The sequence below is a fragment of the Sminthopsis crassicaudata genome, chromosome 1 (genome assembly GCF_048593235.1).
Source record: "Sminthopsis crassicaudata isolate SCR6 chromosome 1, ASM4859323v1, whole genome shotgun sequence".
Classification (NCBI taxonomy): domain Eukaryota; kingdom Metazoa; phylum Chordata; class Mammalia; order Dasyuromorphia; family Dasyuridae; genus Sminthopsis; species Sminthopsis crassicaudata.
Window position 1 is genome coordinate 463,342,704 of NC_133617.1, and position 26,874 is coordinate 463,369,577.

A 26,874-nucleotide genomic window follows, 5' to 3' on the forward strand; every position below is an offset into this window, starting at 1 on the left:
CTTTTGCCAGGCTTTTTGGGATAGGATATTAAGGACTTATGTTTTTAAGTCTTTTTTTCCCCCACCATTTAAATTTTTAATTCTATTTAGGAATTTACATTTTTGGTTGTTCCTTAAATGGAACAACCAAATTTACAAATGAAATCAATTGCTTTCCAAACATTAAAGTGCTAGATTATCCTTCAATTCTCCTTGCTGTGACATTTCTCACAAAGTGACTGGCACTTGTGGCATTGTGCATTGTCTTTCCTTTTGGCTGTTTCTTAGACACAAGTGCATTCCCCTGTTTTGAAGACACTAAAAATAGGCTGTAATCACAGTGTTAACCAAGAGAATATGTTAGTGTGCTGTCTTTTCTTTCTCTGAGCTTAGCTGTGTTGTGCTACCTATAGCAGGTTCGTGGTAATGCCAACTTTTCATAGCTCCTGTATTTAGGAAATGTGTACACTTGAAATCTTATACTGAGCCTTCCCTTTCCAGTCCATGATCTTTTTTCCTGATATTTTCATAACTTTCAATGTAATTGGCTTCCTTTGTAAGCTGAAGCATTTTGTTTCATGCAATTGAAAACATTCCAGTGACATTGCCTAAGGGATCCATGACCCACAAAAAAGGTTAAGAACCCCTGCTTGAAACTGGGGATTTGCTGAATCCCTGGCTGGGTGGGAAGGGAAGGTGAAACTAAATTTGTTTTATCTTTATAAACAAAGTCAACTAACTAAAAACACCACATACATGCACACGCGCGCGCTCACACACACACACACACACACACACACTCACTCACTTCCAGGAGTTTCAAAAACCATAGTTGTCACTGTGATAACATCTCTTTATTTTGGTGTGGCCTTTAGAAACTGCATACAAAGGTTGCTTCTCATACTCAAATAGGAATTCTTAAGGAGAATGCTTGTAATGCATATAGAGAGAGAGAGAGAGAGCACCAAGTAGAAAGTATATTACTAGCAATTCTAGATCTTAAATTGAAATGGCTCCATTCATTCAGAAAGGAAACTCAGTAATACCAGTGTTCCAGCCACCTTAAATAGTGAATAAGCATCTGGGTAATTACAAGAACAGACCTTTTCATAGTTATGATACAGAGGAGGCAAGAATTCTCTTTCCTATTCCCTCCTTTCCACCTCCTCTAAAAGATAAACACATACATACACACAATTAAATTTTTTCTTCTAAAAGTCCTAGTAGTAAATGTGTTAATCAAATAATACCATGATATTTTCCAGATGTGCTTCCTGACATTTAAGTTGGCTACTTGTCAGCATCGATAAGGAGGCACTCAAATCAGGGCAAAGAATGAGGCTGATAAGTAGTTGTTGTTGTTTTAACTATGGCAACTCATGAAATGTGGAGGGGTTGTAGTCTGTATTGATGGAGGAAGAAGAATCATACTGATGAAAATTCTTTCAAATGATCAACTTAGTCCTATGTAGTTTGGCTATTTTGCTTTGTAGATCCTTTCGTTACATATATATTCAAAATGTTCTTAGAGTTTCTTCAGGCTAGCAAATAATTTCCAACCTGCACCATCTTATTCAAATATTTTAAAAATTTGAGCAAAAAAAGAGAAAGTTAAAATTTTTTTGATGCTTTTTCTCCTTCCCAGTCAAACCCCACCCCTATGGTAGTCTCTTGGAATGAAGTTGAGAGGCTCTATTGGTTTTACCAGCTTCTGATAACACATTAACAACATGTTTCTGTATGCTTCTGCTTCGATGCAACAGCTGTGGAATAACTGTTGTCTTAAAGTTGAGATGTCCAGCATTATCATGCAAGTCCAACTGTAATTATCTATGAGGGTCTATATATATATATCCCTGAAAGCTTGGACTCAGAGGCACAGATCAGATTTCAGCTTGCCAACTCAAACCAGTAGTTTCTTAGGCAGGAAGGAAGAAGTTTCACTTAGGGGGGAAGAAGGGGAGGGAACCAAAAGGAAAGGCTCCCTGGGACTAAATAGATTTTTTGTTCAGGTTACTACCCACTGGCTCTCCCCTTCACTTCCTGGCTCTGCAGCCCTTCTTCCTGTCAACAGTAGCCTTTTCCCTGTGACTCTTGTCTTAATATTACCACACTAGGGAGTTAGTGATGCATTGTCTCATTAACCTCATAAATTACCCAAAAAGATCAATGATTCAATCTAAAAGGCAGCATGTGCTATATATTGGAAAGGATACTGGATTTTGAGTTGGACTTTTGGTTCAAATCTTCATCCTGCTACTTTGCTTACTTGTATGGAAAAATACCTGGGGGCAAATCATTTAACAACTTCTTTGAGCCTCAGTTTCCTCAGGGGAACTATAAAATGAGGGAAGTTTGGGAATGCATGATCCGGCTGGAAATTGCCTTCTAGCTTTTGAATTATGATCCCATGAATTGGAATCAGATACTGGTTGTTTAATGAGTGCTAGAAGCACCGGGGCTGCTAAGTGATACATTGGATAGAGTGCCAGGTCTGGAGACCGGAAAATTCATCTTCCCAAGTTCAAATCTGGCCTTAGTCACTTCTTAGTTATGTGATGCTGGGTAAGTCATTTAACTCTGTTTGCCTCAGTTACCTCATCTGTAAAATGAGCTAGAGAAGGAAATGTCAAATCACTTCAGTATCTCTGCCAAGAAAGCCTCCAATAGTGTCATGATTGAAAATGATTGAATAATTAGAAAATAATTGAGCTTTTCAGTCCCTCATGAATTCGTGGGCATGATTTAGCTAAAACTTACATAAATCTTGTGTTTTGTAGAGTCTAGCAGATGTGAAAACTTTTTGGATATCAGGAGAGGGATACCTAAAACTTTTGGATACAATTAGAGGGGGACCCAAACCAGGTCCCAAGAAATGAATCCTTAGACATTATATCACTATATCCTGTGCTTCTTCAGAACTAAGATTTTAAAAGAGAAGCAGAAAAAAGGGAAAAAAGGCCCATTCTGCCTGACTTAAAAGCAGCCAGGAAATCATGTTTTATATTCTGTTCGTTGGCAGAAAGTAAGTTTATATTTCTAGTGGAATTTTAAACAGATTAAAGGGGAACTTCTAATATACCTTGGTTTTGGTAACCTAGATTAATTTAGAGAATAGAAGCTTGATTTTATAGCAATGGCCTCTTATATTTGAGTAATTCAGGTCACTGTATATATATCTAGGGCAGGATGCTGGGAGAAAGCAAAAGAGAGATCATAATGGTGAGTAGGATAGAGAGAAGAACACTTTTTAAAAAGGAACCAAACATTCCAGTTTTTTGTTTGTGTTTTATAACATACTAGGAAATGAAATCACCTGCTTCTTCTAACTGGACTAAATCTTAGGATCACACATTTAGACCTAGAAGGGTCTTGAATCAAGTTACTCTTATTTTATATTTGAGGGAACTAGAGATTTTATTTGCTGTTCATAATGACCTAGGGAGTAGGAGAGAAACAAGAATTTATTATTCACCTACTGTGTTCTAAGCATTGTGCTAAGTATTAATACAAATATTATAACAGCTCTGATGTTATTCTTTCCCTATTTTACAGATAAGGAGATTGAGGTAGAGGGAGGTAAAGTAGCTTGTGCAGTAAATGTCTGAGGCTAGATTTTACTTCATTTTCCTGGTTCAAGGCCCAGTACTCTTTATCACTGTGCTACTTAGCTGCCTTATATACCTATGGGACTCTTTGAAAAGCAGAAGTGTAATTCACTATAGGCTTCTGTTCCTAAAGGACATTCTGAAGACGGAAACATAGACTTTAAAAATGGAAATATTTATTTTAAAAATGGAAATGTTCAGAACATGTAGCCCAGCTTTGGTGTACTAAATTCTTTGGCAAAGGACACATGTCTTCTAGTTCTGTGACTAAGAATGATGCTCCTAAATGCTTGATTTTTTTTTTTTCTGATTTGTTAAAAATTAGAAGGGCAAATAATGTAGCATTCATTGCAAGATGCATCAGCCATCAGCCTGCAAATGGAATAGTGTTTTGGCTTCAGGATGGGGGTCGAATCCACCAATTGGAACAATCTGGGTGTGAGTCTTAACCCAAGTTAAATCTCAGCTGGATGCCATTTGGTTTTCCAAGCCCAAATAGAATGAGCTTCTGGTATGGAGTACAAAGAAAGTTATTTTTGGTGATTGACATGAAGATAAAATTCACAGACTGTGCAATTAATACAGTGCACATTTGTTTGTAGCTAGAAGGGCTGATACATAGGATGAAGGTGACTTATGGAGTGTGAGACAGGACCACTGATGAGGTAGGAGTAACACTGCTTTCTCTGGCTCTTGTATTCTTTTCTATTATGATATAATTACACAGTTCTCTAAAATAGATTTATTTTTTATTGTTTCAGTCAAACCCAATTGTCCACCTCTCTGTTTGGGATTTTTCTTAGCAAAAGATACAGGAATGGGGCACCCTTTTCTTCATCAGTTTACTATATAGACAAAGAAACTAAGAAGTGACTTGGCCAGAGTCATACTATTATTGTTAGAGGCAGTATTTGGCCAGATTATTCTGTCTCCCAAGTCCTGTGCCCTGTCTACTACATCATGTTCTCTCTTTTTATTTTGTTGAAGTTGTTTGTTGTTTGCTGTGACCAGCAACTGGTCTGCTGTCTGAATGTTTGAGGTTAGATTTGAAGGCCGGTCTTCCTGTTTAAAGGGCCATCTCTCTCTTGTGCCACCTAGCAACCCAAGGTAGACTTAAGTAAAAGGAAAAAGGCAGTTTTGAAGACAAGCATTCCAGCCTTACATTTTATATCCTTACATACCATCTGCAGTGACCATAAGAAGTAACAATGAGAGCACTACATAGCTCTGGAAATTTGCCTGCTTCCTTTTCACCATGTTGTGTCACAACTGTTGTTGGTTAGTGGGTGTTGACTGCTTATGGCACACCAGCCTACACAGAACAATGCTTAGGGCAATCTCTGCTTCCTAGAACTTTATCATCTCAAGTCAACTATTTCATTTCTGTACAGTCATCCTCTTTCTTAGCGTTGATAATACTTCATAATGAGGACAATATGAACATTTATGCTTGGTTTTAGAGAATGCAGCAACTTACTAATTATTGAGTAATCAGTAAATTATTGATTACAAGTTACTGAGTTGATTTGGGGTGGGGTAGAGATTAGTCAGGTGGCTCAGTGGGTAGATAAAGGGAGAGTTTTGATTTACTATAAGGAGTCCACGAATCCATATGCACTGCAAACACGATTTTTTTTGGTAGACTGAGATATACTGAACAAAAGTTACTGTCAATTCAGTGATTCTTTAAAAAGTGAAGATTTTTTTTCCCCCAAAACAGCATCAATATATTAAAAAACAGTAATCACTTGGGAGGGAGAGAACAAGTATTATTTATGTATCAAAAATGGTATGACTAAACATTTTAGTTTTTAAGAGTCACTTAATTCTCAATGAATACTAGTAGAGAAAGGTAATACAGAAACAAGAGTGCTGGACCTAGAATTGGGAAGACTGAATACAAATTCCACTTCATACATTAGGTTTGTGACCCAGGACAAATGATGTAACCTCTGTCTCAGTTTCCTTAACTGTAAAATGGGTATAATCATAGCACCTACTTTCTAAGATTGCTGTTAGGATTTGATGAGAAAATATTTGTAACTGCGTAGCAATTTTGCATAGCACACAGTAGATGCTTAATAAATACTTATTCTCTAATCCTTCCTTGCCTGTAGTCCATTTATTAACATATGAATATCTGAAAGTTTTGGTTCCTTAAAAAAGGTCTTCAGACTTGAAAAGGTTAAGAACTATTATACTGTATGATTCTTTTTGTAATAGTAGATGTATTCTCCATATTGTATTTACCTCAGAATATGATTAAAATTACTTGTTTGTTTCAGGATAGGGTTTTGTTGTTGTTGTTGTTTTGTTTTGTTTTAAAAATATTTTGTCAAGAGTTGCAAGAGACTTTGGGTCATGCTGTTTGCAAGAGCTGTAAGTCTTAAGGATATTTGGGAAGTAGAAGAAAACTTCCAAACGCTGGGCATAATTCAAAAGAAGTGCCTTGTGGCTCCATCTTTTTGCTGGGTCATACATTTAGTTCCTTGATCTCAATAATCCTCTATTCATCATCTCTTCAGAGTCCTTTAGGATACCTGACATTTTGATTCTTTGACTGTGATGATATATTATGATTCACAACCCTAAATGCGTTTCACTGGAAAAATATTGCCATTAAAAAAGTTGAGTTTCTGTTTCTTGAGGCAACTTGGGGTCATTAAAAGCATTATATAATTTCCCAGATGACATCCAACTTGTTCTTTTAATTCTGGACCCAGCTTGATGTCTGTTCAAGCCAATGGACAAGCTAAATTGTCTGGTAAGAGGACATATCTTAAGTAAGTTGTCAATCAATGTAGACCTCTTTTCTGCCCTTTATTTCACTTTCCATCTCTACTCATTAGATGCTATGTAGTTTTGAAAAGTTTTGGTCACATTTTGTATATTACTCAAGGGAATCTAGATAAACTTTATGTTCATTTTGTTTTCTGGACATATAAAATGACAGATTTATTTTTCTTTAAGTGAACAGATTATCTTTAATTTATTATTTATTCAACAACAATTATTATATGGATTACAGAAGTGAGTGATTCAGGCCACTAAATTACAATGTGGTGGACCTGCTTTGGAACTGATAAAAATGTTAGACCTCAGAGGAAACCTTAGAGTGGCTTAGTCTCTTTATTTTACAACTAGAAAAATAGAAGCCAGAGATTTTATGTGCAGTTAGTTGTAGCTTGTGGGCTAGAATTGAAGTAATGAGACTTGAATTTTAGGGTGCCTTTTCTACTATATTAAACATTTTCTATCGTGTAAAAGCTGTCATCTAAACTCGCTTTGACTGATCTTCAGATCCATCACTTTATGCTGCTTGCTAAAATACAGGTCAGTCAGGTGGCTCAGTAAGTAGAGTGCTAATTTAGAGTCAGGAAAACTCATCTTCCTGAGTTTTTTTTTTTTTTCCCTGAGGCAATTGGGGTTAAGTGACTTGCCCAGGGTCTCACAGCTGGGAACTGTATGAGGCCACATTTGAACTCAGCTTTTCCTAACTTAAGGACTAGTGCTCTCTATCGACTGTATCACCTAGCTGCCCTGATAGAACGATCCTCTGTATAAGGAAAATCAATAATTGGAGCAGTCCCATATATCACAGTAATTTCAAAATATGAAAGTTTTTGCTTTTAAAAATTTGAAAGAGCCAAGATCTCACTATATCCTGGGGGAGGAATTCTTAACTAAATGAGATAATAGAAGTCATAAAAGACAGACTAGATCATTTTGACAACTTAAAATTGCATAGATTAACAAGGGTAAAATTAGATGATAAGCAAAAGATTAAACAGACCTCTGCATAGAATTGCACTGATAAAAGTCTGCTATGCAGAATATAGAGGGGAAAATAAATGTCACTCTTCTCTCACACACGTACACACACACACAGATGTTTCAACAAACTTTATTCTACAATTCCTACAGAAGGAAGAGTGACAAAGAATAGTTAAAAAGAATATTGTTTAAATGATATTGTGAATCAGATGTTTTAGCTCAGTTTTTTTTGCTTGTTTGGTTTTTGTTTGATTTTTTTTTTTCATAAAATTTGCATATGCTCATGGGTTATAAATACATGTGACATCAAAGACACTATAAAAGGGAAAATGAAGTTGGACCAGATAGGAGATTTGGGGGTTGGGAGGAGAGCCCATCTTAAAGAACAGACTTTATTTCTGTAATTAACAAACAGATGTTTTGACGTCCTTTAATAAAAACAATTAAGCTTGGAATTTAAAATGTATCTTTAGGCTAAATCTTAAGATCACATGGGTCAAAAACTGATCTTAAAAATTATTCATTCTCCTGTGAGAAACCAATAACACCACACAAAAAGTAAATTATAACAAAATTGAGAATACTAGAAAACTGATAGGATATTAAGTAGCACTATCATCTATATGAATTTGCTTGCTTAATGAAACATTTAAAATAATTTAACTTGGAAGAGTAGAGAAACTGCAGTCAGACCCTAATCGCTGTAATCTAATTAAGTTACTAAAAATAATCACCATAAAAGTTAGCAATGAGAGGAAAACAGAACGGATTTGTCTAGTGACTTAAGTTTTGGTATTAATAGTACATGTGTAAAATAGAGCCATGTCAAAAGGTCTCTCTAGATGTAAAGGGACCATTCATTTTAAACTTTTGCTATTTTCAGACGGTTCCCTTGGGTGGTATTTTAAAATTTCTTGCCTCCTGCAGTAAATCTAGCTTATAAAAAGGGACTGATTCCACAAACGAAAATAGAACAAAGTTTCTTGAGAAGTTACGATTTTTAAACTCAGTGGCATTTTTTTCTAAAGTTGGAAGGGACTATCTCTGTATCAGCAGGACTATGTCATCTGAGGTTGGTCTTGAATTGTGTCACTTCTTTTGACTTCAGCAAGTAGTTTGGATGAAATCTGGTCTAAATGTTTTTAATTGGTTTTCATGAATTTCATATGATCTCGCTCGTATAATTAGAATCACATACATATATAATCATATGTATAGTAATATATTGCTTGCTTTCTCAGTGGGCAGATAGGAGGGAATCAAAATTTAAAGAAAAAGAATGTTATATATGGGTAATACATTTTTTAAATCTTTCTTGAATGGCAGAGCTATATTTAATATTACCCCAATTTGGGGTGGCAGTTTTCTAAAATTCCTTTAACTTATTAAAAATTAGAAATATCTATGTATCTCCAAAGAGATCAAAGAAAAAGGAAAAGGAACCATGTGTAAAGATATTTATAGCAGTATATTTTGTTATAACAAAGAAACTGAAAACAAAAAGGGCATAGTACCTGTCAGTTAAGAAATGGTTAAACAAATGACAGAATGTGATTGTAAATGGAATATTACTGTGTCTTAAGAAATAAGGAAAAGTTTGGCTTCAGGAAAACTTGCATGATCTGATGTAGAGTGAAGTAAGCCAAACCAGGAGGATTATTTATATAATGACATCTTTGAAAAAGAAATAACTTGGAAATTAAACTTAAGGACTTTAAGGGTCAGTGCAGTAATCTGATGAAGCAAGATTCCTGTCCCTTGGTGGAGAGACAATGGACTTTAGGAACATAGTGGAATGTACCTTTCCAAATACAAACATTTTAAGATAAATTTGTTTTGCTTGATGATATTTTTACTATAAGTGAGGCCATTTTTTTGTGGGGGGAGGAGGGAGATTTCATATACACACACAGAGATTGAGAGAGAATATGAATGTATTTGTGGGTTTGTGTACATGTTCTAGCTTTCTAGGTGTACTAATGCTTGTGTTTATTCAGAATAAGAAAAGATTTCTTAAAGAATTATGTATTCTAGAATCATGAATTTAGAATTGAAAAGAGCTGAGCTATGATTTATCTAATCTAAATTCCTCACTTCAAAGATAAGCAAATTGAGGACTAGAGAGACTAAATGACTCCCCCAGAGCCCAGGGACAGTAAATGCCAGAGAAGTGTTTGAACACAGGCTTTTTTTTTTTTTTTTTTTTTTTTTAATAGCTTTTTATTTACAAGATATATGCATGGGTAATTTTTCAGCATTGACAATTGAAAAACCTTTTGTTCCAACTTTTCCCCTCCTTCCCCCCACCCTTTCCCCCCATGGCAGGTTGACCAATACATGTTAAATATATTAAATTATAAGTTAAATACAATATATGTATACATGTCCATACAGGTATTTTTGCTGTACAAAAAGAATTGGACTTTGAAATAGTGTACAATTAGCCTGTGAAGGAAATCAAAACTGCAGGAGGACAAAAATAGAGGGATTGGGAATTCTATGTAGTAGTTCATAGTCATCTCCCAGACTTCTTTCTCTGGGTGTAGCTGGTTCAGTTCATTACTGCTCTATTGGAACTGATTTGGTTCATCTCATTGTTGAAGATGGTCATGTCCATTAGAATTGATCATCATATGGTATTGTTGAATGAACACAGGCCTTCTAACTAGAAATCCAGCAATCTTTCTATTGCTTCATATTAAATTTTCTTTAGCTAAAACATTAGTTCCTTAACCATTAAATTATTAAATCAGTTAATTAACAAATATTAACCAAATTAGTTAATAACAAACTTCTATTAATAGTATTTAAACCATGAAACTATTCAAAAAACTATTCAAGTCATAGATCTAATATGCAATGTATGTACATGAAATACTGGATATTATTTATGTCTCAAATATATCTGTTTTCCCATAGAAATAGGGGTGACTGAAGGAACAGAGGGAGAAAAATGTTTTGACCATTTCAGTAGCTCTTCCAGAAAATTATGTGAAGTGATTAGATAAAAATAAATATACAACAGAAGCATCTAATTCAGACTTTTCTTTCTCTTTTCTGTTTTAGAAACCCCACAAGCTTCTTGAGGATAACATCAGATTGACAAAAGGTGGAGATCACTATAGTGCCAATCTGCTGGGACCTCCCACCAGCATTTTTCCCCCTAGCAACAAGAACATGGAAATAGAAATCCCCATTGCAGAATGTAAAAGCGTCTCTGGGGTTTCTTCAGCATCACATTCCATGGACAGTTCCTCTCCTTTTTATTCCCCACATAATGGCCTCATCTCAGACCACCATGAATCCCTGGATAATGAGGTGGCCAGAGAGATCCAGTATCTAGATGAAGTGTTAGAGGCCAATTGTTGTGACTCTGCTGCTGATGTGACTTACAATGGGACATCTTCACCAGAGCCAGGTGTAACCATCACTGTGGGCAACCCAGGTCCATCTGTCCACACCACAAACCACATAGAACTCCCTGAAAGGGAAGCAGTTCTTCTTGTTGGCAGGCAGGCCCCTCCTCTCATAGAGCTGAGCCAAGGTGAAATCATGGCAGATACGTTCAGGGCAAACGGTCACTCTCCAGATGGGCAAAGGGAGGTACTTGGGGATTGCCTTCAAGCCCCTGTGAGTCCCAGTTCTTCAACCAGTTCAAAGGGGTCTTTCCGAGATGGGGAGACCACTCTCACCACTTTGAAGAAAGAAGCAAAATTTGAATTGCGTGCCTTCCATGAGGATAAGAAGCCATCCAAACTTTTTGAGGATGACAACAATGAGAAGGAAGCCTATAGGGTCCGAAAAGTAAGACCATCAGAGGAGATGATAGAGCTAGAAAAAGAGAGGCGAGAACTAATCCGGAGTCAGGCAGTGAAAAAAAATCCTGCCATTGCAGCCAAATGGTGGAACCCTCCCCAGGAACCCACCCTAGAGGAACAACTGGATGATGAGCCTCTAGAGTCACATAAAAAGTATAAGGAACGCAAGGAGAAGAGGCAGCAACAAGAACAGCAGCTGCAGCAGCAACAACTGCAGCTGCCACCCCAGCCTTCCACAATTCCAGCCTCCCCTAAACAGACAGTATGCTCTTTTGAACTTACAGACCCATCCAGTGGTCTGAAGGAAGATGTTGTCACAGAGCAAATAGACTTCTCTGCTGCAAGGAAGCAGTTTCAGTTGATGGAGAATTCCAGGCAAACAGGAGGCCGAGGCCAGGGAGCACCCAGACTGTTTTCCATCAAACCCTTTTATAGACCTTTGGGATCCAACTACTCAGATAAGCCGTCCACCATCACAAGACCAGTTTCAGTTGTGGGGCGGATGGAGGATGATGGGATATCTGCAGCCAAGGGACAGAAGGCCTCTTGTGTTCCAGAGAACCAGCTTTTAGGAAACCAGAACAATACAGTTAGTCCTGAGAAGGAATCTCCCTGTACTGACCCTTCAAAACACGTGTTGTCAGCCAAGCTGTGGGCAGAGGAGGGAGAGTTTACGAGTGCCCGGGCTGTCTTCACAGTGGTGAAGGACGAGGACCCTGGCATCTTAGATCCATTTACAAGGTCAGTCTATGTCTCTTCACCCCCAGAGGAGCTGGACTCTGGTTTGGAGGAGCTGTCAGTGAGATCTCAGGGCACCACGGTGCTGGAAACCCTGTCCAATGACTTCAGCATGGATAACCTCAGTGACAGTGGTGCATCCAATGAGACAATGAATGCCCTCCAGGAAAACTCCTTGACAGATTTTTCTCTGCCCCAAACTCCACAGACTGACATCCCCTCTGAGGGACGAGCCGAAGGTTCAGTGTCCAAGTCATTCAGTGACCATGGTTTTTATTCCCCTTCTTCCATGCTTGGAGATTCCCTGCTTGCAGATGACCCATTGGAATATCATGCTGGTCTTTTGGTGCAGAATGCCATCCAACAAGCCATAGCTGAGCAGGCTGACAAAGCTGTTTGCAAGGCCAGCAAAGACCCAGTTGAACAAATGATTTGCCCAGGGGAAGCCCAGCATGAAGTTGGAGCAGTGGTTCCCTGCTCAGAGAAAACTCAGAGCACATTTAAGCCACCTCAAGTGTCTTCTCCTGTTCAAGAAAAAAGAGATGTATTACCAAAGATTGCAACAGCTGAAGCCAGAGACCTCAGGGAAGAGACAGCTCCCCAACAATTCCCTGCTGTTCATTCTGTTCATCCAGTCCACATTGAGGAGAGCAGGCCAGAAGGAAGCTACTTTAGCAAGTATTCAGAGGCAGCCGAGTTGAGGAGTACAGCCTCCCTCTTGGCCACTCAAGAGTCAGAGGTGACGGTGGGACCCTTTAAGCTAAGGTCAAGGAAGCAGAGGACTTTGTCCATGATAGAAGAAGAGATCCGAGCAGCCCAGGAGAGAGAGGAGGAGCTGAAGAGGCAGAGGCAAGTCTTACAGACAACCCAGAGCCTCAGAGTGAAGAATGCTTCTACCCTGCCCTCCAGAACAGTATGCTACAAAACAGCACCCGGTAAGTGTCTGAAATACAATATGGAAAGGAATTTTTTAAAAAGCCCTTAATTGAGCATATGCCATGAAGTAAATACTGTTCTGAGTGCTGGGATAAATAAAACAAATAAAAAACTAAACACCCGAGATCTCAGCTTAAAGTAAGGAGAAAGAAAGGACAGTTCAGATGCAGTGTAGGTGCCGAGGCCCTTACGGGGGTGGCAATGGGTCTGAGCATCCATGTCAAGGTGGTTGGCAATGGGTCTGAGCATCCATGTCTGTTCTACAGTCAAAGCCCACACTCATTGGAAAAGAAAGCTCCTTGGGATCTGAGCAGGAGGTGAGTTAAGGAAATCTGGCAGGAGGATTGTATTGGTCACTATATGGTACCCCTAGAGACTGGGATTATTGATGGGAAGCAATCCCACACTGGTCAAGGAATCTATCACAATGAAGGCATCTCAAATCCATTTCAAGCTTTCTTTTAAAATAGCCTTCATTGCTTTTTGATGGAAAATAAAATGCTAGCATATGCATATATACATAATACATCCTTTAATATTAAAGTACTCCAAGATTGGTTCTTATCAATAATTATACGCTTAGGAGTTTCATTGCATCTACGGTGGATGAAAGGAATACCCTCTGCATAAGAAAATAGATTCGTAAGTGTGTAAAAAACAAACTTGAAGAGTTCTATGTGATAAAATAATATTCATCCCAATCTGTTGTTTGTGTCTCATGTGACTTGCTTTGGTTCATTGTCCTTTTTACCCTAAGATGTTGTATGTGTGCATTAGTATTAGTAATGGAAGAGAAGTCCAGACCACTGATTGTATATGTGAGGATACTGTGGTTGATGTGTTTTCCCCAGGTGACTGTTGCTTAATTTCCTGGATAAAGTTTAACCCAACCTATTTTAGATTTCACACTGTCACTTTCTAACCATAATTATGTGTTTCAATATATCATATTGATTTTGGCACACCATGGGGCATTTTTTCTGTCCACTTTTTGAGGACAAATATATCTCTACATTACCATAAATTGCTTTCGTATATGGAGATCATCTAATTATTTTTATGAGAGTTTTAAAAAAATGTTTCGAGATGAATAAGATGAAAATTCCCATGAATAACTAGAGCCCTTCAATCTTTCTAGAACACTTGGCCATTGATGTTAACTGTAATTGTTTTTTGTTGATGACTTCCCCCTAAAATCTGAATATAAAAACTATTTCAGGTTCATACATTGTACTTTAAAGTTCTTTTGTTTGGTGCAGCTCTTGACACTATCTTACATTTCCCAGATGAACAAAAGACTTGAGGACTTTTCTTGATATAATTTTCTAGTATCTTATCTAAAAATACAATACCCTAATAAGTAGCTTAATTTGGGGAGAATCAGTGGCTGGGTATAAAATTGACAGGAAAACATATCTTTGTGAATTCACATCTGGTCTTAGACACCAACTAGCTGTGTGACCCAGAGCAAGTCACTTCACCCTGTTTGCCTCAGTTTCCACATCTGTAAAATGTGCTGGAAATGATAAATCTTTCCAATAGCTTTGCCAAGAAAGTCCTAAAAATAGGGTTATAAGTCAGACAAGACTGAATCAACTGAACAACAAAGTGGAGATGGGATGATATAGTATCGAGTTGAAATCTGGGATCCCTAGTGTACCTTATGAATGTGAGATGTTTTTGTTAGAGACTCTTAATTTTCAATGCCAAGTTGATGGCCGTTCATCCTGCTGCATTCACATTGCAAAATGATGACTAATTGGGCATGCTTATCAGATTATAAGCCTCACTAATAATGTCAACCATACACATTATCTTCTTTTAAAGTAGATTTTTATACTTTTTAAATTTATGTATCTTCTACTTCTTTTATACCTTATTCCCTTGCCCTCTAAAATTGCCATCAAAGAACAAAGAATTGGAAAAAAGTCAGCAAAACTATTGAATACATACTGAAAAAAATCTGTTATACATATTTTGGAAAGTGGAAGAAAAGAAAGATTGCCTCCTCACATCACTAAGGCTGAAAGTGAAGCTGCCTCTCAAAGATTAACCTCATTGATGATCCTTAGACAACATGGTACCCACTCCACCCCAGCTGTGTGGAAATCCAATTAACCTTAAATCTATTATAGCAGAACTTCTGAATCCAAGTGATTCCCTAGCCTCAGCTTCCCTATAATACAGGGTCTGATTACAGGTGTATACTATCAGGACCTATAATAGGACTTCTTAAATTTTTTCCACTCACAGTTCCTTTTCACCCCAGATGTTTTTACACAACCTCAGGTGTATAGGTATATAAATAAAAAATTTTCTGATAATAAATCATAATTTTGCAGCCCCTCACATTCAGTTACATGACCCTATGGGGTTACAACCCACAATTTAAGAAGTTTTGCCCTGTAACACACTGTGTAATGTTTATCTATAGCATCTACAACATGGAAAATCTTTGCAGAATATCACAGGCTCTATCATTCACCTCCCTCCCCCCTTTTGCATCATGATTCAACAGCATGAAATGTGTCAAATAAAACTAGATGTATGTATAGTTCTATTGAAATCAGTGATGGCAACCAAATGAAAGAAAATTTGCTGGCAAGAACTTCAGCCGCAGACTTGGTAGGGACCTCAGAGTTAATCCTAGTACAACCTCAGCTAAACAAGAATGCCTTCTGCCCTATCTTCTACAAATATCAGATAGCCCATTCCACTATGGGATTGTTGTTCAGTCATGTCTAATTCTTCATGACCCTAATTAGAATTTTCTTGGCAGGAATACAGGAGTGGTTTGCCATTTTTTTTTCCAACTCACTTTACAGGTCAGGAAACTGGGGCAAACAAGTGAAGAGACTTGACCAGGGTCACACAGCTAATAAAAGTCTGAGGCCAGATTTGAGCTTAGGTGCTCTTATTGACTCTAGGCCTGGCATTTTATCCACTGCACCATTTAGCTGCCTACAACTGTTTCTCTGCCAAGAGGTTGGAATCACCCTTCACTGTTGTTTCTTCAGTCATTATTTCTGGTTCTGCCCTCTCAGACCAATAAAGTCTTCCACATGCTCTTTCTTCAACTATGAGATAGCCACCATGTCCCTGCTAAATCAGTTTCTTCTCTAGGAAAAAGTTCATTCAGCTCATCCTTGTATAGCACAGTCCCAATGACCCTTAACAGACACACACACACACACACACACACACCCTTTTTTTTTTTTGTGACTTTTCCAATTTATCAGCAAACATCTTGAAATTTAGTGCCCAGAACTGAATCTACATTGGTCCAACTAGGGCTGAATGGAGTGGCCATTTTGGCCACTTTTTCTCTCATTGATCATAGTCACCTTTCTGGCTGTCATATCACATAGCTCATAGTTTTTGCACAAGTTCTCTACATACAGCATTTATACAGTGAGTTCTTCTCTCTGGTTCTCAGGTAGTTCAGTACCAGCTTTATGGCCTTCATCACTGTTCCCCTCTACTAACAGCTTTCAGCATATATGCTGATGTTCCCTCAGGCAGTTTGGCCTCCTACCTACTTAATCAGCTCCCACTGACCCTTCTCTTTCAGGCCATCTTAGGGTAGTCACATGCTTGATTCCACCTAGAACTGTCCTCTATCTTTATGAACTTTGAATATCTTGTGTCCAAGCAGAACGTCCCATCATTTCATTTCTCCTGTGCCTCATTTCCTCCTCCACCTGTCATTGTTCTAGTATACCATCACCCTTACTCTGCTTCCTTTTTTTTCCCCTTTAATACAACAGTTTAAGGAATTGTCCTCTACCCTTGAATCCCTTGCACCTTTGCCTTTTTTCACTCCTAACTTGCTAAAATCTAACCTTTGTTTCTCCCACCATTGACCTACCCTTCTTTCCTACTTATATTTTCCTGAATCATGCTGGAAAAAAATACAAAGCTATACTGAGGCTTCTTTAGTTTGCAATGCAGCAAGGCAGTCCTTTTATTCTTATGTATATTGAAACATTAAACATAAACTATTTCAAACTTTCTCTTCTCCCCTTCAAGCTTCCCATCCCACTGTCCTCTGAAGAGCATTTCACCTCATAATGCATCAAAAAATTGAAGATATTCTTACCATGAGCTCCCTTCCTGTTCTACGCCTCAAGGCATCATCTTCCATTCTGTCTTCCTTTACTCCAGACTATGAAAAAAGAAATAGCTTTTCTTACAAATGCCGACCCCCTAGTTGGTTCTGTCCTCTGGCATATAGTTATTGGCTCTTTTCCCCTTAATCTTTAAGCTGTGGTCTTTCCCAACAAGTTGGCTCATTCCCCGCTGTATGCAAACAAGCTGAGGTTCTCCTCTTCCTTGCTGAGGACATCATTTGATCCTGCCATCTTCTCCCCTTCCCCCCTTCCCTCCCATTCACAGCCAAACTGATAAAACACACTTTCCTCATTGTGTTCACTTCCTCTACTCTTGCTTATCAGCCCATTGCATTTTGGCTTTTGACCTCATCAGTCAACTAAAACTGGTCTACCCAAAGATACTGGTAATCTCTTAATTGTCAAATGCAGTAACCTTTGCTCAGTCCTTATTCTTCTTATCCTTTTTGCTGTGCTCTACTACACCATGTTAGAATGGGAAAAGATGGCAGAGACCATTTAGTTCAATTTCATTTTACAATGGAGGAAACCAAAACTTAAGTAATTTATCCAAAGCCAGATAGCCCAAAGCCCCAAAGACTTACCACTTTGTGCTTTTGTGTATTCTCTCCTTTCTGCATTTTCTGACATTGCTTCCTGTTAGTTCTCATCCTTTTTTTGGATCATTATTGATAACTTTAACTGTGCTCCAGGGCTGTATCTCAAGTACTTTGTCTCAGTAATTTTTTATCAGTTTCATTTGGCTTAACTATGATCTCTTGGCAGATTTATATATTCGAGTCCAGGTTTTCTTCTGAAGTTCAGGCCTGTATTACTAACTGTTAAACATTTCCAATTAGATGTCCCCAGACACCTTAAAATCATCTTTCTTAAACCTACTCCTCTTCTCAAGGGCACAATTGTCCTTCTAGTTCCCTAACTTTACAAACTCAGAGTGATACTTGACTCTTCATTCTCCTTTCCTCTGATCACCCCAACCTTTACTCAGTTGTCAAGACTTGTCACTTTTACCTACACAAGATGTCTTGTCTTCTTCCCTTTCTCTTCAGTAAGGCTGTCATCACTCTAACTTTAGAATACCTCTCACCTGGATTGTTGTAGTAGTCTCCCTATCTCCAGCATCAATCCAAATTTTTAAAATTAGTAATACGTTTATATTTTTCAAAATACATGCAAAGATAATTTTCAACATTCACCCATGCAAAACCTTGTGTTCCAAAATTTTCTCCCTCCCTCTCACCTCCCCTAGACAGCAAGTAATCCAATACATGTTAAACATGTGCAGTTCTTCTAAAAATAATTTCACATTTATAATGCTGCACAAGAAAAAAAATCCTATCAAAAGAGGAAAAATTGAGAAAGAAAAAAACGAGCAAACAGCAAAAATACTATGCTGCGATCCACATTCAATCTCCATAGTTCTCTTTCTATATGTAGATGGCTCTTTCCATCTCAAGTCTATTGGAATTGCATTAATTTACTCTTCAGATAGCTGTCAAAGTGATAGTCCTAAAATTGCAGGTCTGATCATGTCACATACTCCTTTATCCTTCTAATCTCTCCCTTTTTTTGGGTAAATTATGAAGGCTTTTGTTTAGTATTTTAAGCCTTTCGTAATGTATCTTTTCATTCTTACTATACATTATACCCCTTCTCTCTCCCCCTACCCCCACACCCTTTTTCAGTTAAATTGGTCTATTTGATGCTCCTCATACAGGACCTCTAATATTCCATCTCATCATCTCTTAGAAGCCCTGGTTATCTTCAAAACCCAGGTTAAGAGCCATATTTGACATTTCCCCACCATTTGTGAAAATGTCTGTGTTTTGTATATATTTCACATTTGTTTTTATATATGTACAGGGTTTCTTTAAGAAGTATGTAAGTTCCTTGAAGGGGAAGAAATGTTTCATTTTTATCTTTCTTCAATACATAGCAAAATTCCTAATGCATAGCATGTACTTACTAAATGCTAGTTATCTAAGCATTAAGTTATTAAGAAATATTGAATGATACAGAGCCCAGAAGAAATCCATGGTGCAATCACTCCCTTAGCAGTCTCCCTCTAATTTGACCCATTAATGATTCCACGTTGGTTTCATCTTTCAACAAGTACTGAATATGTCTAGTTTACCGCTTTCCATCTTGTCCTTGAGGATAGCATGTTTGACAGCATGTGAGGGAGATTCTATGGCATTACCATGTTCAACCAGTCTAATTAAAAAAAAGAAAGAAAGAAAGAAATGAGGATGATCTGGCTAAAACTCTTTTTTTGCTGAGGCAATTGGGGTTAAGTGACTTGCCCAGGGTCACACAGCTAGGAAGTGTTAAGTGTCTGAGATCATATTTGAACTCAGGTCCTCCTGACTTAAGGGCTGGTGCTCGATCTACTGTGCCACCTAGCTGCCCCTATTTACCCATGCTTTGGACAGTTTTGCTAATCTAAGTCTGAGGACATAGGCTGCAGTAAGTATTTGTTAAAGTTAATGTATTACCATCTTATTGTCCAAAAGTGCTGTGAAGATATGTATAAGTCTTTAAATATCATTATTTTGTTTCATCATTGATGAGAACTGTTTCAGAAAAACAGGGAGTTAAAGATTAGCTTTTGGCAATTTAAAAATACTTTTTTTTTAGGAATTCTTTACAAAACAAAACAAATTTTTGAAAAATATATAATGAAAAGAGTTGAAGAATAAAGATTTAATTAAAGTTCCAAAAGCTTGAGGCTTTCTTAATGGCTTTGTGTTTTAAGAACTTTGTGTTTGAGAAAGGACAGTTTGAGTGCCATTGACTGGGAGAGTGTCTAAAATGTGGTTAGTTGTCTTAGTTACACTTTCCATTTTAAAAAATCCACTAGCAGGTGTTTTTATCTGTCCTTTGTTTGTATAACAGTATATTCATTTCAGTTCTCATGCTGAAAAACATACCAATTTTTGAACTCGCCGAAGTTTTATCATTTATCCAATGAGAATATTTCTTTTGAGGATGGTAGTACAATGAATAGAGCATGGATTTGGGATCAGACTCTTTATCATGAAGACTCATCTTTGTAAGTTCAAATCTGGCCTCAGACACTTGCTAGCTATATGACCCTGGACAATTAGTTAACTCTGTCTCCATTTCTCATCTGAAAAATGAACTGGATAAATAAATGGCAAACCATTCCCATATCTATGCCAAGAAAACACCAAAATGAGATCACAGAGGATTGTACATGACTGAAAACTGAACCACAAAGGGGATGTGGCTGTAGAGTTTAATAACTAAAATCTTTTTGTATTGTCTTTTTTTTTTTTTTAAGATATGACTTCTAAGCATCATAATAACAGCATTTAAATAGTACTTCAAGCACTTTATATGTTAATCTCATTTAATCCTCACAACAACTCTATGAAGGAGGCACTATTATTCTCCTGGTTATACATTTGAGGAAACTGAGGCAAAAGTTAAATGATTTGTCCACTAATACAGTGTTTGAGTCAGAACAGGTCCCCTTGTTTCTAGGTATACACTTTGCCACCTAGTTGCCTATATAGAATTTCATAAAACCTTTTATAAAACTAAATTTTACTATAATAGTTTCATCATCTGTAGATAGTTGGAGTTAAGATTTTCATGAGTCTCATTTCAGAGTAGAAGGGATTGCCAGACAATGTTTACAATTACATATAGAGGTTCTTGATTAAAATGGGGAAATACCCCAACTGACAATTGAGCAGAAAGATTTTATTGATGTGTGATAGTCAATTTGTATGTTTGCTAAACATCTGAAATCAGGGCACTTGACTTGGATATGAAAGATAACAGCTCTTTACCTAATTTAGTTCCCTATGTTGTTTTTCCCCCATCTTTTTGATATTTGCTATGATGAGCCTACCATAGACACTGATTTCCCACTGCCCTTTTGCATTGAAGTATTGTAGTGAATTACAAAAAATTGACTGGGCTGGTGGGTTTGCTTTCCGTGATCTTGGATGGCCTTATGTTATTTTCAGAGTTGAGCTTGGTGCCTACAAATAGTTACTAACGAAACTGCTAGATATGTTTATGGGACTAAAGCCCATCACTTTCGGAAGCAACTGACTTTTCAGATAGAAAAGGAAGGGGGTGATGATAAAAGAGAGAATTTACCAGTTAGGATTTAACTGTCTAGCCAGGATATTCCTACAAATCTTTTTTTCCAAAACTTCATTCTTCATGAATAAGCTAATGCTTTCATTGCAAGAAGAATACCAATCTCTGAAGTCATTGAAAGAATAGGGCTCTTGTATAAGATGAATCTATTTCCTAATCTTGAGGCAGAATGCAGAAAACTTTCTTTTAAGTTAACTGAATGTGTTTTCTAAGGGTGGTGATACACAAGTTCCATTGAACTTGTTCAGCTGTGGCTAAAATGCTCTGCCTTCTCACCTTTGCCTCTCAGAAACTGGCCTTCTACTCTATATGTAAGTAACATAGGAACCTCCCCTTAACTGCCAAAGAAGCTCCACAAAAGTTACCTTATCCGAGTAAAACCATCAGTAATGAACCAACACCTCTTTCTTACTAGTGGGGTGTTTGATATAAGATAGCTGAAAAGTAATATGAATTATTATTTTGGGAAAGGATATCCACTCCCTGTGTGAACCAGACTCCATCCAAGATGACAGTGAACTACCCTCTATGCACTCTCCCTCACCACCCCTTTATTTTTGATTTTATCTTCCCCTTCTTTGTGATTTTGTGATTATCTTCCCTTTAATATAGCTTGCTTGATTTAGTCTTGTTGCATCTTCTTGATTTTCTTGTATGATACTTTGGTGTTTTGACCCGTCCAAATTTTCCTTAATACATTGTATCATGCACTTATATACTTGTGTAAATACATAAACATATGTTTCTTTACCCTTTGCAAGATCATTTTAGGCAAGGGCATTTTTTTTCCATATCTCCAACATTTAGCTCAGTAATTGATACATTCTAAATCTTTAATAAATGCTTTCTGATTGGTTAATTACAAAAGCAGAGTAGGTCAGAATAGGGAAGGGAATTCACAGCAAAATTAATGACTTCTCTTTTCAACAATGCAGTGATTCAAGGCAATTCCAATAGACTTGGGAATGAAAGTGCTAATTCTCATCCAGAGAGAGAATTGTAGAGACTGAATGTGGATCAGAGCATAGTCCTTTCACTTTTTTTGTTGTCTCTTTTTCATATATTTTTTTCCTTTTGATCTAATTTTTTTCTTGTACAACATGACAAATATGGAAATATGTTTAAAAGAATTACACATATTTATCCTATATCAGATTGTTTTCTATCTTGGAGAGAGGAGAGGCAAGGGAGAAAGAGAAAAATTTGGAACACAATGTTTTTTGGGGGTTTTGGGGGGGGTTTGTGGTTTTTTTTTCCTGAGGCTGGGGTTAAGTGACTTGCCCAGGGTCACACAGCTAGGAAGTGTTAAGTGTCTGAGACCAAATTTGAACTTGGGTCCTCCTGAATTCAGGGCTGGTGCTCTATCCACTGCACCACCTAGCTGCCCCGGAACACACAGTTTTACAAAAATTAATGTTGAAATCTTTTTTAAAAATTGAGTTCTGTTTTGCACATATTGAGTTTGAGAAGGCATCTCTGTTCCATCCAGTCAGAATTATTCAATAGGGAATCAGGGCTGAACGTATTATAAATCTCGGTATCATATGCCTAGACATGATGGTACCAGATGAAGTGGATCAAGAGAGGAAAAAAATGCTCACGACAAAGCCCTGTAGTACACATGGTTAGTGAATATGACATGGATAGCAGTTCATAAAAGGAGTCTCCAAAGGAACCACTCAGGGAACCCAAAGAGACCAAGGTCTCAAAGGATGCTTAACAGAGTTGAATGCTGCAGAAGAATCAAGGATGAAGAAGTAGAATTGGATGCCAAAAGTGGATAACTACTTTGCAAGCATGTTCTAGAGAGTATTCTGTGCTCTAAGTAAAATCGGAAATAATGACCTCTAAAGTTCCTCCTAAGTCCAATTTTCTGTCCCATTCGTCTCTAGAAACAGAGGTTCTTAACTTTATTTGTTTCCTGGAACCCCTTGGCAGTGTGGTAAAATCTGTGGGGCCCTACTCAGAATTGTGTTTTTAAATATATAAAATAAAATGCATAGAATTACAAAGGAAAATCTTTCAGTACAACCAAATTATATTGAAATACAGTTAGCAAAATCTTTTTTTTTTTTTTTTAAACAAGTTCATGGACTGAGGAGTTAAGAACCTCTCCTAGAAAGTACATTATGAAATCATGCTTTTAGTTTCATAATAACAGGATCAGAATTTTGCCATGGAATTTTGTTCAATGACATGTAGTCTGCTTCTGACATCGAATTTTGTAAGATAATAAAAAGTTTAGAGCAAAAGAGAACCATACAGTTACTCCCTTCATTTGATGAACCAGAAGACATTCCCATAAGGAAATGTTTTCCCAAAGTCACTCATTAAAGTTATCCAAGGTATTAATATCATCCAAAACAAAGCATTAATTACTTAAAGAGAATAAACAAAGCAAGCCAAATGTCCATACCAGGAAAGGAAGATTCTCTAATGTCACTCTGAAGACAGCTTGAGAATTAAGACACTATGTAGTAGTCTTTATGGCTTTGTAAAAAATACTCATACTCTCATTTAATGTGGTTGTTACAGAGTGGTGCAGTCATCAACTTCATAAGAGACATAGAAATAATTGCTGTGCAGTGTTGTTACATAGATACTTTTGAATTTAAAAAAAAAAACTTTTCTTAATAGCTCACTACTTTACAGAAACTGCTAAGGGTTACAAATACAAGTAAATGAGAGGAGTAGAGACTACCTAGAAGGCTGGCTCACTGTCACGTGGCGTTACCGATACCAAAAACCCTCTCAATTTTTTTTTTTTAAACCATGAAAATGCTTAAAGTAATAAATTCAACCACATGCCTAGAAAGATACATGTTCTCGAGCCAGCATAAGAAAAGTCAGCGTTCCTCTTTCTATTGGGATTTTTGCCCTGCTTCTCATGAGTTCAATTGAAATAAAGCATGGCTTCCAGATGTCCAATTGGTGAATATGGGAAATCCTGGACAGGATATGACTGATCCCTAGTGGCGATAATTGCTGCCTCTTTCTTTCCCTTTGCCTCTTGCCTTCTTTGATCTATTTTATTTATTTATTATTTTTTTGAATAAGCTATTACTTCACAGGGAAAGAAAAAGAAGGTTTCAGCTCCTAATCAAACACATATGTATTTCATAATGTGATCATTTCATTATGGTTGTAAAAATTAATTGCAAAGAAAAATTTTTTTTCTTAATAAAATCTACTGTTGGAGGTGAATGGGACTGGGAAATTGGGCAGCATCTACCATTAGTCGATCATGCTTGTAAAGTAACCTCAAAATGATTTTAGATTTACAGATGTATTAATTTAAGGGAGGTTTCCCTTCCCCTATCCCACCATGTGTATTTACTATGTCCTCAACACCCTATTTTTTTTAAAAAGGCCTTTTCAGAATAAGATGGAAAAAAAATACCTATACAAAAAAAATCATTTTAAAAATATTTCATTATAAATCTAATGCTATATTTTGGGAGGCAAAATTGAGATAAATAATTTTTAGACCCTTACCTTTTTGTTTTATTGAAGTATAGTAGTAATCCTAGGTTCTCAAAGATTATGTCAAAGCTAACTCTCAGAGATGATACTTGAGCAAGCAGCTATCATTTTTTAAAACCAGATAGTAAAAGGCATTCTTCTTGTGAAACAAGGGTTTTTAATCTGGGGGTCTATGAACTTAGATAGAACCAACATTGTACATATATTTTCATTAATCTCCAACTGAGATTTAGCATTTCCTTCAATTATTTAAACACATTATTCTGGGAAAGAGAGCATGGGCTTCATCAGACTGACAAAGGTGGATCCATAGCACAAAAAGGTTTGGGTGACTGTAGAATAATAGATTTATATTCTCCCTTTCTATATGATTTAAGGCAATTCACTATAATGATTAACAATATAAATTTATTTCTTTTTCAAATCCTGATACAGTTAAATTTCCAGTTAGTAGAAATAGCTCTAAAAATTTGTAGAAATGTGTTAACACATAATAATAAACAAAACAATAAACTAATTACATATGTATATAAAATAATAAAACATGAAAAAAGGACGCCTTTTTTAGCCACTATATCACATTGAAATTCTTTTTTATTTTTTTGGAATTATGACCTTATGATCCAGGATTACATTTCTCTAGGAGAAATATGATTCTTTGTCACTTTCCTTACCCTCAGAGTCAGTATATGAGAATGAACTGGATGTTATTAAATTTAAAATCAAGAAATCTTGATTCAGATATGAATTCAAGTTTTTCTAGATGTTTGCTATTCAACCTTAAACAGCTCAGCCCCTCTGGGCTTTAAATTTGCTCCTAAGATGTAATTATGAACACTTTCATAATCATTTCATAGAGTATCAAGTAATAATAATGTATGCAGAGTGCTTTTTCATCTCAAACTATAGGTGGAATCCTCATGGTTCCACAATAATATCATTAATATATCACAATTGAATTCTGTCTAATATCTTGACTCCCTGTTATATTGATTTATTTATTTACCTGAGTGAGGTACAAGTTATTACTCTGATATTAATTCCCACACTAGAAAATTACCTGCTTAATATATTTTTGTATATTTTTATGGAACTAAATAATGGCATTAAGTAGCATGTAACTGCTCCTTAAAACATTTTTATAGTTAAAAAAATTTACATAGCAGTCAAAACTACTGGTAATGAATTTGTGTTGTCTAAACCATCCTTGTCCAAATCATTTGGTGACATCATTTTGAGACAGCAAAAACTCTCAAAAAAGGAATCTTTCCTGTTGGCTTTTTTTTTTTTTAAATGGCTTAGACATTTCACAATAAATCTACATCATTTAGGCCAAACACAAGGTCACTTCCATGCCTACGATGTTACAGATTTTTATAAAAATTAAAGTAAGAGTGTTACTGGGATGTGGGGAGGGAAAGAGGGGAGGTCAGAAACATAGAAAGTAGAATTCAGTTAATTGTTTATTTAGCAACTACTTATATCCAATGGACTTTGTTTGATTTGATGTTTTTTGTTGTTGTGCTTTGGTTTTTTTCTTATGGAGTGTGCTGTTTTTTTTTGGGGGGGGTCATATCATGATAGGTAATTGATTTCCACTTTCTGTGGAAAAATATTCAGGAAAATAGTTCCCTTTCAATGTAACCTTCAAATACCATTTCCCTAACTTGTAGAAGTATCAGATTTTCAGTACGCAGTTCAAAATTATCAAAATGATTTTTAGAATTAAGATTTACTTAGTGAAACTTATCACAAACTACACAGTTTATATTTTATAAAGAGATTTTTATTATGGAAGTCATGTTTCTAATGTGTTTCTTCAAGTATAGTGAGAGCCACAACTATTCACAACCCACATTTTGATCTTTTCCCCACTTGTGTGTGGGTAGCAGCAGTACAATGGTACTGCATAATTAATTGGGTCTTCTTTGGCATGAGGCAGTACTAATGGATATTGTCCTCACACAGCCAGACCATGGATATGTCACTCCTAGGAGAATGCAGTCACCTTGTAAAATGCAAGAAGGGTGGAAGAGGGAGGAATTTACTTCGGCAGCATAGGTGATCCAGTAGGGGAAAAATATTTTAGAGAACCATTCTTGGTAAGCTAGTAACCCATACTTACATTACCTTCAGTCTCCATCCATTTTTTTTTCCTCTTTGTGAAAGCGAAGATAAAAGTGATATAAAGTGAAAAAGAGGGGAAGAGGAAAAGAAGAGAAAGGGAGAGGGAGAAAAGGAGATTGAGAAAGGGGAGAGGAAGGGAGGAAT

General features: G+C 36.7%; 1 protein-coding gene across 9 annotated transcripts in view; it reads left to right on the forward strand.

Moving 5' to 3' along the window:
* Nucleotides 1–26,874, forward strand: part of PALM2AKAP2 (PALM2 and AKAP2 fusion) — a 485,619-nt gene that overhangs the window by 440,786 nt on the left and 17,959 nt on the right. For all 9 annotated transcript variants that reach the window (XM_074280842.1, XM_074280849.1, XM_074280840.1 and 6 more), the window contains one exon: nt 10,428–12,852. In XM_074280842.1, the coding sequence (XP_074136943.1) occupies nt 10,428–12,852 (2,425 nt within the window). The remainder of the gene's footprint in view (nt 1–10,427; nt 12,853–26,874) is intronic.